Raw genomic sequence first — 12,483 nt, 5'->3', positions numbered from 1 at the left:
AAGGTACATATGGTTGGCAGGAAGGATTTTTAGTCTTCTCAGTGGAAGACAGTAGTTTCATCATTTGAACTCAAATAAAAATACTAAAACTCCAATTATTACTTGATAGGCAATTTGCAATTTCAAGCCACATCTGTTTAAAATGTCTTTTTACTAATTCATTTAAGAAGTGTTATCACAACACTAAAAAAAATGATGAAAAAAGTAATCCAGTGTTTTGCAAGGGAAAAAAAAAAAAACAAAAAATAAGATATGGAAAAGAAACTGCTAAACACAAAGAAATAAATGCAACTCAGCACAATGTAGGGAATATAGCAGCACTGAATACATAAATACTCCACACACACCAATTGCTCCTTACTTAACGATTGTAACAAAACTGTGCCACAACAAAGACTTGGCACATTTTCCTCTCGAGATCAAAAATTAAGCTGCAAGAAATCTTTTGTTATATTTATTTTTTCCACATTGTTTGCCTTGCTGGGAATGACTGCGTATCAGGTGTGCTTATTTTTTCACAGACTGCAGGCTGAGCATTGGTGATGGGAAGGAAGTATTCTGTCAACTTCCAACTGAGCATCCCTGTTGAGGTGCAGCTGTCCAGCTACAGAACCACTCACTTCTCCAGGTTTTTCCGAGCATTAATTATACTCCGTCGCTTCGCCTGGTTCCTAGCCCTGTTCTCTTCATACTGGAAGACAGACAAGGAAGTTAATAGATCAGCTGTTATCATTAAGCAGACAAGTCCAATTTAAAAGTGTAGAGAGTTTATTACTCAAGAACAGAAACAATATCTTTGACTGATGGACTAGAAATGCAGTTCTTATTGATATCTATATATTGGTTCATTTTCATTTTGAAATCAACATTTATTTGATTAAAAAACATGTCTCTAAGATTATTAAACTAAAGAGTATTAGAACGCTCCAATAAAGAAGATTCACTTAATCTTATGGAGGAACTTATACAGCCATTTTATGTATGACAGCTACATTTCACACATGAACTAGGAAAAAAAGTTATATTGCTGCTATTCCAGAACACTGGTCAGCCTCTTTCGCTTTTAAAAGATACGGATTAGCTCGTCTGCCTTCTGAAACATGAATCTGTCTTCACAGACTTGGTTTGGTTTTGATCCTGGTCATTAGTTATATGCACAGATAAAGTATTATACCAAGATGAAAAGAAGAAAGACATATTTGGGTTGAATGAGGGTAGGACATTTCAGGGGCTCATTTTATGGTTTGAAAAAGAAACACAACAGAGACAGGACTCCAGTGTAAAATGGAATCAGAGCCTTTGCAGTTTAGATACATATTTGAGACAACCATTATTTCAAGTATGCCCCTGCACTAACAAAAGCCTGAAGACTGAAAGCCCAACTTTCTTTCACTACATCCAAAAAGGAGACTTTTCCATGGCTAAAAGAAATGAAGAATTAAAAATCAATACATGATCTGATAGATACATTTCATGAGAAGCAAGTAATTCTTGACCTTAAGTACGCATTTGTTCAACTTTTTAATAACTGGTATCAAGAATAAAGCCCAAGTAACCCACAAATACACTCAGTACACTCTATATAATGTAATAAACTACTAAGGAGATTAACTCTGGAAATGATTTGCAATTTTTCACCCATTATATTGATTGGTTTTTAACTGAAATAATGGCTTGAAACATTACTTAACATTAAAACAATGCTTAACTTTTTCCCATGCCAATATTTAATTTTTTAATAACCCATCCATGTTTTTTACATAGAATGAGAACAATGCATATTTAAAAGCTACAGCTGTACCTATTCTAAACTTATAAACAGCCTTTCAGGCACTTCCTACTAATGGCAAATCAATTTATATTTTAAGAAGATAGACAAATATAGGCGACATCAAGAACTACTTTTAATGTGAAGGCTTCAATGGAACAATGAAAAATAAGATTACATGGGAAGAAACTTATTTTCCAGATCTGTGCTACAGGGGAAATAAAAAGGTAATTTCATCTGCTTGTGCCAAATAAGTCCTGTAGACTGACAGAGGGAAAAGAGGGTCCCAAACTGTTCTGGCTATCATGCACTTGAAGTTTCCCTTTTTAGATACAATTGTGAAATTTATGTCAAAATCAGCTGAAGTTACAATTTGAAGTTAAAAGGTGTGTGAAAAGTTAATTTATGTGTTTTGTCTCGTAGGCAGGACGACCATGAATACAAAAACCAGTTGATAATCTTCTGAAAATGTGCCCATTAGCCAGTGAATCTGCTTAAACTCATAAAGTCTTCCATTCCTTTGTATCTGTAGACATAGTACAGCAATAAGTAGGTATTAAGCAGCAATATTTTCATTTAGAGCCCAACTCAGCAACTCATCAGGTAGTTTCAGTCAGTATAACTGACTTCAGTAACAAGTGTTATTTATGCAGAAGGGACCATTATTGCTTTATATTCTGTTCTGTGCAAATCCTACTACTAAAAAAATAAAATTCAGAAGCAGCCTTTAAAGTGCCAGTTAAAATGCGTGTTTGCCTATTTTTGCATATGCAAAACCAGACCATGCCATTTGTTAAAGCCAGATTTTACCTGACAAATTTATCAGAGACAGTTTAAATTTAGTCTCTGATGCCCACTCCAGTATGCGCTTACATTTATTGATTGTACTACTTAGTAAAAATCAACTCTACGTCTACACCATGGATTTTCTTTTTTTATTAAGCATTTAACTGGTAGATGTGTTTCTTACCTCTTTCTTTAAGCACTTCCGCATCTCACGGTCGATATCATTGCAGTGGCCAAAAAATTTCAAAATGTTGTGCTGGTAAGTTAGGGAGAGAAAAAAAAGACCCAAACATTTACAATTCAATGTAAATGAAGAGATGAAATGTAAATGAAGAGTTTAGAGCTCTGAAGCTCTAAATTTCTTAGAAATCACATTTTCTCCTTTTGTAAAAAGTGATGCTTTGTCACTTCAGTAACTAGAAGTTGGAGGTACTCCTGAACCTCATGTGAGTCACCCCCACACTGCTGAAAGTTGAAGGTACCATGCTGTACAATCAGACTAAAACAGGATACCTAAGCTGAAGCTAGGAAGCCTAAATGTTGAACATACATTTTATTGATCTAGGAATCAGTCTTAGAACTTTTGCTCACACTAACTTGAGTAATATAAAAAAGAAATATTCTGAACTCCAGTCTGTGATACAGAAACATCTGTATCTACAGGCATCCTGGAGGCAGTGTCCTCTGTGCTTTAGTTTTCATTATTTCTTCATGACCTAAAGAAGCAAGGGACTTGATGCTCCATCATCCCAACCACACAGAGAATGTAGTGTTGGTCCAGAAGATGCAGGTACTAGGCTTAAATGACTGAAATGTTAAAACTAGTATTAAAAATGGGGGATTAAATTTCTCCAAATCTTAAGGTTAATAAATAAGATGCATTTACCATCTTTCTGACACAGTTCAACTGTAGGCCTTATGCATACTTAAGTGTTACTTAGTTTCTGAAAAACTGCAGGCATATCCTCATGAAGATATTCCACCCTAACTTGATATCCACCATAAAAATCTGTCCTCTTCGCCAGGATTTCCTGGAGCAATTTTGTATTACCAGCCATCAAATCACCCTCAGAATGCAGTCTTCCAAAAGGAATACTTTCTCAGAGTGATGCTTGCTACCATGCCACAGTGTGTCATAGCAGAATCTGGTAGCAGAGCCATTCATCCAAGCAATTCAGAAGACCTGACGGAGTGGAGGTTTTAGTAGGTATTTGCAGCTACACAATCAATAGAGAATCAGCCAATCTTTTAAAGAGCTAATGAATCTGGGGGAGTGGGAGGAAAGGCCATGAAGAACAAAACAGATGAGAATGAAGTTGCTTCTGTATTTAGGAGGGAAACATATGCACATCTAGATGGATTTACACAAGCAATACAGGAACACTGTTAAGAATTCAAACAGTGGACAAGATTTCATCAAATAGAACACGATTGAAAGTAGGATCTGGTTAATAAAGATTATGACAAACACTTAACTGTAGCAGTGCTATAATTAGCTTGTTTATACCTCTCTGCTGTATAAATGGCATCAGATGACACTCTGAAGCAGTTGCGTGTGATAAATGGTTGCTTTACTGCAAGCTGATCTTGCTTTTACAGCATTTTCATTTTATCTAATATAGATTTCATTTTGTATTCTGTTCCCCTACCTGCACGTTACATTTCAAGGTGAATGTCTGTATTTCAAATTAACTCCTCTCTTATTAGTGCATACAGTGAGTGGAATATATGTTCTGGAATATATGTTTTGGAATCTGTGTTTTGGAGTTTGAGATCATCAGGACTGTGAGAAGGGCATGCAGCAAGTTCACTGCCCTGGACTTCAAGAGAGCAGAGAACCTGCTGGATAAAGTTCCATGAGATAAAGCCCTAGAGACAAGGGGGCCTAAGACTGTTGGTTGATGTTCAAGGATCACCTGCTCCAAGCTCAGGAGTGTTGCATCCTGAGTAGAAGGGAATGCAGCAGGAGGGCCAGGAGGCCTCCATGGATAGATAAGGAACTGCTAAGAAAACTCAGAAGGAAAAAAGCTTATAGAAGGTGGAAGGGAGGACAGGCAGCCTGGGAAGAATATAGGGACATTGTCTGGGAAGCTAGGGACCAGGTCAGAAAAGCTAAGGCTCAGTTAGAACTGAGTCTGGCCAGGGATGTCACAGATAACAGGAAAGGCTTCTATAGGTATGTAGCAAACAAAAGACAGACTAGGAATAACGTGGGTTCTCTCCACAAGGAAAACGGAGAACTGCCTATCCTAGATTTGGAGAAGCCTGAGGTTCTCAATGACTTCTTTGCCTCAGTCTTCACTGGCAAATGCTCTGACCACACCACCCAAGTCCTGGAAGGCAGATGCAGACACTACGAAAATGAAGACCTTAGACCCACTGTAGGAGAGAATCAGGTTCAAGACCATCTTAGGAACCTGAATGTGCACAAGTCCATGGGACCTGATGAAATCCATCCGTGGGTCCTGAAGGAGCTGGCGAATGAAGTTGCTAAGCCACTGGCCATCATATGTGAAAAATCATGGCGGTCAGGTGAAGTTTCCAACTTCACTCACAAACTTGAGCCAAAGATTATGATAATGGGGATCTCTGTAGTATCGCTTCTGTTCATTGAGAGCTTTCACTGCCCTTTCCAGTATCGCTGCCAGATTACTCTCCTTTCCACCCTGGGGGAAGGTTTGCTCTGTCCACCTGACATACCTACAGATGGGATATATAAATAGGAAGTCAGTTATGAGTAAGATCCCAATGACTGGAAAAAGGGAAATATAACCCCCATTTTCAAGAAGGGGAAAATGGATGACCTAGGGAACTACAGACCAGTCAGTCTCACCTCTGTGCATGGCAAAATCTTGGAGCAGATTCTCCTGGAAGGCATGCTAAGGCACATGAAAAACAAGATGCTTGGTGACAGCCAGCATGGCTTCACTAAGGGGAAATCATAGAATAGTTACGGTTGGAAAGGACCTTAAGATCATCAAGTTCCAACCCCCCTGCCATGGGCAGGGACACCTCACACCAAACCATGCCACCCAAGGCTTCTTCCAACCTGGCCTTGAACACTGCCAGGGATGGAGCATTCACAACCTCCCTGGGCAACCCATTCCAGTGCCTCACCACCCTTAGAAGTAAAGAACTTCCTCCTTATATCCAATCTAAACTTCCCCTGTTGAAGTTTGAACCCATTAAATCCTGCCTGACCAATCTGGTGACCTTCTATGATGGGGCTACAGAACTGATGGACAGGGGCAGAGCAGCTGATATCATCTACCTGGACTTGTGCATAGCATTCAACACTGTCCCACACAACATCCTTGCCTCTAAATTGGAGAGACATCAATTTGATAGGTGGACTACTCGGTGGACTACAGACCAGGGAACTACAGACCAGCCAGTATCACCTCTGTGCCTGGCAAAATCTTGGAGCATTCTCTTGAAAAGCAAGCTAATGCACATGAAAAACAACGAGGTGGTTTGTGACAGCCAGCATGGTTTCACTAAGGGGAAATCCTGCCAGATCAATTTGGTGGCCTTCAGAATGGAGCCCCAGTGGGGCTACAGAACTGATAGATGGGGTAGAGCAGTTGACATCATCTACCTGGACTTGTGCAAAGCGTTCGACACTGTCCCGCATGACATCCTTGTCTCTAAATTGGAGAGACATCAATTTGATGGATGGACCACTTGGTGGATAAAGAACTGGCTGGATGGCCGCACACAAAGAGTTGTGGTCAATGGCTCAATGTCCGGCTGGAGACCAGTAACGAGTGGAGTCCCTCAGGGATCGGCGTTGGGACCGGTCTTGTTCAACATCTTTGTCGCTGACATGGACATGGGATTGAGTGCGCCCTCAGCAAGTTTGCCGATGACACCAAGCTGTGTGGTTCGGTTGATACCCTGGAGGGAAGGAATGCCATCCAGAGGGACCTTGACACGCTTGTGAGGTGGGCTGATGCCAACCTCATGAAGTTTAACCATGCCAAGTGCAAGGTCCTGACCCTGGGTCGAAGCAAGCCCAGGCACAGCTACAGGTTGAGCGGAGAAGAGATTCAGAGCAGCCCTGCAAAGAAGGACTTGAGGGTGTTGAGGTGAGCTACAAGGAAGAAGTTCTTTACTGTGAGGGTGGTGAGGCACTGGTACAGGTTGCCCAAGTAAGTTGTGAATGCTCCATCCCTGGCAGTGTTCAAGGCCTGGTTGGATGGGGCTTGGAGTAACCTGGTCTAGTGTAAGGTATTCCTGCCTATGGCAGGGTGGGTGGAACTAGATGATAATAAGGTCCTTTCCAACCCAAACCATTCTATGATTCTGTGCTTATTTAGCCATATTCCTAAACTGTCAACTTTTTGGCTGAGATTACAAGGAAAAAAGAATAAGTTTCTCAAAAATAATTATTATGCCAATACAGTGATATGATTGCAAGACAATAAGTATTTCTTTAACTATCCACCTATACAAATAAGTCTCTTTAAAGCATGCACTTCATACAAGAGAGAATTATTAAACCAAACAAAGAAATCAAAATAAGGACATCAAATAGGAATCCCATCAACCTGTCCTCAGTAGATGCAAAACTTGATATAATGGGCAGGTTCTAGATTAGAAATAAATCAAACTGACTGTTATGAAAATGCACACACAGGACACCCAATTAAAAAAATAAAGCTTTTTGTCTCTCAGGAATATTAATTTAAATTGCAGATGAAACTTTTTAGGACATGCTGGCATTATAACAGAATATGTTGCAGTCACTGAACTAATTATGTTCACTGACTTCAGATTTCAGTGACTTCAATTTTAAAAGAATATTTCAGTACATTCCCCTTGAATTTTAAACAAAAAGGTATCGCTTCCTTTCTAGTGAGTGTGAAAGAAGCCATTTTCACTCTTTCTGTTCTGAGACTGCTAGCACAAAGACCCTCTTATAGTTGAGCATAAGACTGACAAATGTAATTCCTCTTCATGTAAAGATTAACCTCAAACAAGACCAAAAGAATACAATCCTGTGTATGACTCTGTTATTGCTGGTCCTAGTCCAGCAATTTGACTTCAGAAGTTAAATTAGCAGTAGATGCCTTTGAATCACTTGCTGCCAAGGAATTCAGATACACCATTTAGTTCTAGTGCCCTGTCAAACTCAAGGCAGACTAATAAGCTACATTATATAAAACACCTATACTTGCATATTAGCATTCCTTGTTAAAAAACAAACAAACAACAGTCATCATTACTTTCAAGTAGTATATGAATATTTCTAGATTTTCTAGTCAAAACATAGCAAGGCCAGCTATGTATGTACCAAAAAGCAAGACAAATCTGAGTGTATTTTCTTTCCTGATTGGGTTTGTTTCACAATTATGAAAAATTAATGACAATATTTTAATTTTATATTCCCTATAGAGGTTTTAGTTTCCTTGTAACTGATAGTCATTTTAGTTGGCAATCCTTTTAATCTACAGTAGTTAATGCAAAAAAAAAACAAAAAGAGGAAAAAAGATAGTCTGTGCAGTCTCTCAAATTACCTAAACCATTTTCAGGCAAATTGAAATTTTAGAACTCAGAGGAAAAGTTAACTCATACACTTAATACAGCCGGCTTTGCTACATCTAGAGGTTTACTACAGAGCAAATTAGAAAAAAGGCTTTTAAATAAGTGAAATGAAGATTCCATCTTTGTCTTCTTGAAGCAATAAGGAGCCTTGAGAAGCCTGAAGACAATTTGGCATTTTACATCCTTGGGTAGGTGCTTATTACGAAGATGTAAGTCAAACAGTAATTCTCATTTAGCTCTCCAAGCACTGAATATAAGGCATTGCTGCATGTCCAGATCCCCATTAATGTATCTGCTTATAAACAGATTGAAGCATCTGCCCAGTGGACAGCTGAAATACGGAAATATTGGAGCATACAAAATGAGGCCATTTCAAGTTGGTGTATTATTGGTTTTTGAGAGGCACAGAGAACTGAAAGGTGCAGAAGTGATTTCATTTCTTAAGATAGACTTGTCAAGCTGTAGCACAGGGAATTTTAAGGCATGTTTTATTTCCCACAGAAATCACTACCAAAATTTTACACACAGTTGTCAGTGAAAACATACTAGCTATACTTCATGGCTGTTCTGCCTAGAGGAGGTTTTTCTGTCTATGATCATATAATATTCTCACTAATTTATCTGACACTCATTTCCCTAACCCACCCACTCTTCGCTCTGCTTAAAACTCCTTACCTCCTTATGACACTTCTTGAGCAGACTGATAACTAGGTTACATTCCTCAGTGTGCAGATGAGGAGACAGGTCTGGATGCATCTTTAGTGAGGGATAATTTTAGTAGCACAAAGACAAGAGTCTGAGGAAAACTTCCACCTGCCAACATTAAAATATGAAGTATAACCAGAAAGTCTGAGTTAACTGCTTAGGGTATTGTCACACAACTATTTTAACAAAATATATTTTAGATCAAGACGCAGCTTAATACGTATGATTTCTACTACACAGTTTAAAGTAATTAAAACCAGCACATGCCTGCTCTTCTACACAGCCCAAATGTTAGCAGTTAACTGGAAGATCACATTCCTTGCTATTATGAACATAAGCATGCATTTGGGATTTTAATTTTTAAGGGACTGCCTAGTATCATTAATCTTTCTTGAGCTTCCTTTTCATTTTCCTGAGTTGTCTTCTTTATAGTTTAAAAAAGAAAAAAAGCTAAACTTAGGTAATTTTCTTTCTCCCTTCTGCAAGGGTGGATCAGGACAGGAAGCACAATAGCATGTCATTGCAGCACTCTAAGAACTGGCATCTTTTTAATTATCTATGAACTTTTTGAAAATCCTGACACAAAGCTTTGAAGATGCTTTTAAAAACAGCACTTAATCACTCAGTCAAAACAGTAATGATTTGTTAAAGTTATGCCCATCTGGAATGTCCCTTCTTGCAACTTCACACTGTTCCCTCTTGCCCTTTCACCATGTTCCTCTGGAAAACATCTGGATCTGCCTTCTGCATGAACTCCCTACACCTTCAGGCTGTGGAAGACAGCATTTAGGTTTGCCCTGAGTCTTCTCATTTGAACACTAAAGAAGCCTACCTCCCATAACCTTGCTGCATAGGCCAGCTCTTCCACCCTCCTGAGCCTCTTCGTTTCCTCTTTGCTGGACTCGGCTTTTTACCACCTCTGTCAGACTGTGGGACCAAAATGTGAACAAAGCATTTCAGATGTATCTTCAAGACTACCAAGGAGAAGGAATAATAGTAACTCCCTGCCGGCTACACTTCTAACACAGCCCAGTGTGCCGTTAGCCTTTGTTGCCACAAGGGTGCACTGCTAAACCGTGTTCTAAATTCATGTCAACCACAACCCTTTTCTGCAGTCCTCTGCAGGGTTCCGTGGGTTTGAGCAAACTTCATTCTAGAAGTACATTTTTATGTTACCTCGCATGTGAACAAAACGAAAACCCAAGTAATTTTAATTTCGAAGATCTTCTGTTGAAACGGATGAAAGCATTGTATAAAAGTGGCTGAAATGACACTTTTGTTGTGGAAGATCACCAGAGAGGGAAGAAGAAAATGCCAGTTCATACCAGAACAAATGGACTCATCCTGACAAAATTCTACTTGTATTATCCATATGGCCACTGAATTAAAAAGATGCCTTTTGCTTACTTAACAATTTTTTACTATCTTCCACACCCCCTCCCCGGAGATCACCTTTCTAGCTACAGTACATCAGGCAAACACCACTACAAATTACACTAAGCAGCCACCACTGGTTTAACATTCCAGCTAGATGTAGCTAGTGGTCAGATTTTACAGTTGCAGAATCCCAATACTGAGCTGCAGTGCTGGCAGCTCTGCTCTACACTGTTATTCCTTAATATTAATTAATTAATTAATATAAATTAACTTAAATACTTAGAGTATTTAAGTAGCCTATTTGGCTTGAGGAGGTATGTTCCCTAATTTACCCAGTGTTTCCTATCGTGTTCAGCTTAACAAGAGTTACATTCCCACATGCAAACTAAATTTTAAAAACCCAAACAGATTTAAAAGCCTCTTGACACCCATGAGAATATGTTCCACATGGTGTTGCAAAAACATGTCGTAAATTCTTTCAATCCTCCCCCTTACTATCTGGGAGTCTAATATTACACTACGTATACTCTTAGTACAGATGAAGTTGGAAACAGTACAAGTTGCTTAAGCATTCTGTCCAACAAATTAGCAAATGAACCTCTAGAAGTATGACAGCAGGAGCACGATAGTAACAGGAAAGTGATTAAGAACCCTATTGTGTTATTGCCACCAGCTTTTGATTGCATGCCATACAAAGTCAATGTGTTTTAAATTTATCAGTGGATTTTTTTGATAGCAGTAGTGTTAGCATTTCCTTGAGAGGGTGACCTGCTCAGGGACTGTGCATTACTTTAACGTGTATGAACCCGGATGATTATTAAATCTCTCCATCATTAAGCCTCCAACTGCTCTTTTAACACTGTCATCTGAGCTGGCTATCTCGGAAGGAGAAAACAAGACCAGTGCCATAGTGAAATAGGTAGCATGCACATCAGCAGAGGCCAGAAAGTCAGAGGGAGCATTTCAATGAAAGATTTACTATTTCTAAACTAAGATTAGTAATCACTGCCATTATTTACAGAATTACTCTCACATAGAGTGCATGAAAGCTATCAATGCCACAAATAGGTGACAGTGCATTTCATCAATTAAGAGCCTTCTAACAATTCAAATTAGTTTTTCCAATGGCACATCTTGCAGGACAGATGCTACAAATCAGAGCTGCTGTCACACTAGTTCTTAGATCAGTACTCCTGAAATTAAGTTTCAGATAGCATTCAATATTAAACTCTTTCAGCCACCAGATATGGCACTCAGTTCATGTAGGCACCAAAGGAGTAAAGTAACAAAAGATCTTACAGTGGTCATGGAAGGTTTAACTGAAGCCTCTTAAGTACTTTGAAGTTCATGACTGAACAGTGTTATCAGTGCTCAGTATTATATTTACGTTTAGGAGTTTCATATTAGATAGTGCTCAATGAATGATCAGAAAAGGCTAAAATATTTTTGCTGGAGGGGACTGACTCTGACAGATGAATGAGTTTCAGGAGTAACAAAAACATGTATGAAAAAAAAGATGGCATAAGCTATTGTTTCCTTAATTTCTTTTCAACAGTGTTCTAGTCTAAAATGAAGACAGCAGTTGCCATCTTACCAGAATTTAAGTCCACATGGATGGAATTGGTAGCTCATAAAGACCCTAAGTATGAAAAAGCTTGGGGGGAAAGAGATGTGACACCCCTCCCCCCCCAAAAAAAAAACAAAAACAAAAACACTGGGAATAAGCAATATGTATTACTCTGATAAAACTACTAACAGAAATTCTGGATAAAGAACTCCATTAGGTTGCTTTAGTCTCACTGATCAACCTCATGCTTAGTATTTCCATGTCTGGGGGACAACAATGAAAGAAAGGTTTAAATATAGATAACTGCTTTTCTAAGATGCTTTTTCCATATGGCATTATAGGAGACTTTAAAAAAAAAAAACAACAAACTATTTTTTTAACAAAGTTTTGCTAAATTTCCCATTTTAAAAGCTGCCCATAAAACTCTGGGTTGTTGGTTTGGGTTTTTTTTTCCCTAAGTTTCAAATGTCCATGGTAAAAAAAAAGAAACAAAACAAAAAAAAACAAAACCAAAAACAAACCCATCAGATGAATTCACATATTGCTTAGGAAAAAAATGACTTCTTAAACCAAAATGAAAATCTTTGTTTACTAACCCTGAAGATCAAAAAATTGCATCAGAGCATGCCCATTGCTAGTAACGAAGCTTCTCACCCAAAATCAGAGCTTCCTTTGCACAGCATTACAGAACACACACATTTGCTTCAACCACTCAAGTAATAGCAGGAGGTGG

The 12,483-nt window shown here is 38.7% G+C and overlaps 1 protein-coding gene across 1 annotated transcript; it reads right to left on the bottom strand.

The window, feature by feature from the left end:
• Window positions 1-440: 440 nt before the first annotated feature.
• On the bottom strand, window positions 441-11,858 carry CMC2 (C-X9-C motif containing 2). The gene is made up of 4 exons (XM_057401155.1): window positions 11,778-11,858; window positions 8,777-8,914; window positions 2,739-2,810; window positions 441-691 (listed from the first exon to the last, which is right to left on the bottom strand). The coding sequence occupies exons 2-4, from the start codon at window positions 8,855-8,857 to the stop codon at window positions 617-619; spliced, it is 228 nt and encodes a 75-aa protein (XP_057257138.1). The 5' UTR covers window positions 8,858-8,914; window positions 11,778-11,858; the 3' UTR covers window positions 441-616.
• Window positions 11,859-12,483: the final 625 nt, after the last annotated feature.

Source organism: Pezoporus wallicus, unplaced genomic scaffold, assembly GCF_028554395.1.
Source record: "Pezoporus wallicus isolate ANWC-B61680 ecotype Strahan unplaced genomic scaffold, APGP_CSIRO_Pwel_v1 contig_420, whole genome shotgun sequence".
In the NCBI taxonomy this organism is placed as follows: Eukaryota; Metazoa; Chordata; class Aves; order Psittaciformes; family Psittacidae; genus Pezoporus; species Pezoporus wallicus.
The sequence above is the reverse complement of the archived record's forward strand: the minus strand, read 5'-3'. Positions and strand labels throughout refer to the sequence as shown.

What these genes read in the sequence shown, in the direction of transcription:
- CMC2 (XM_057401155.1), bottom strand. Translation starts at nt 8,857, where the DNA reads ATGCATCCAGACCTGTCTCCTCATCTGCACACTGAGGAATGTAACCTA. An exon ending in TCAAGAAGTGTCATAAGGAG is followed by an intron (nt 2,811 to 8,776) that starts GTAAGGAGTTTT and finishes CTAACTTACCAG; the next exon opens with CACAACATTTTGAAATTTTT. An exon ending in GGAAGTGCTTAAAGAAAGAG is followed by an intron (nt 692 to 2,738) that starts GTAAGAAACACA and finishes TCTGTCTTCCAG; the next exon opens with TATGAAGAGAACAGGGCTAG.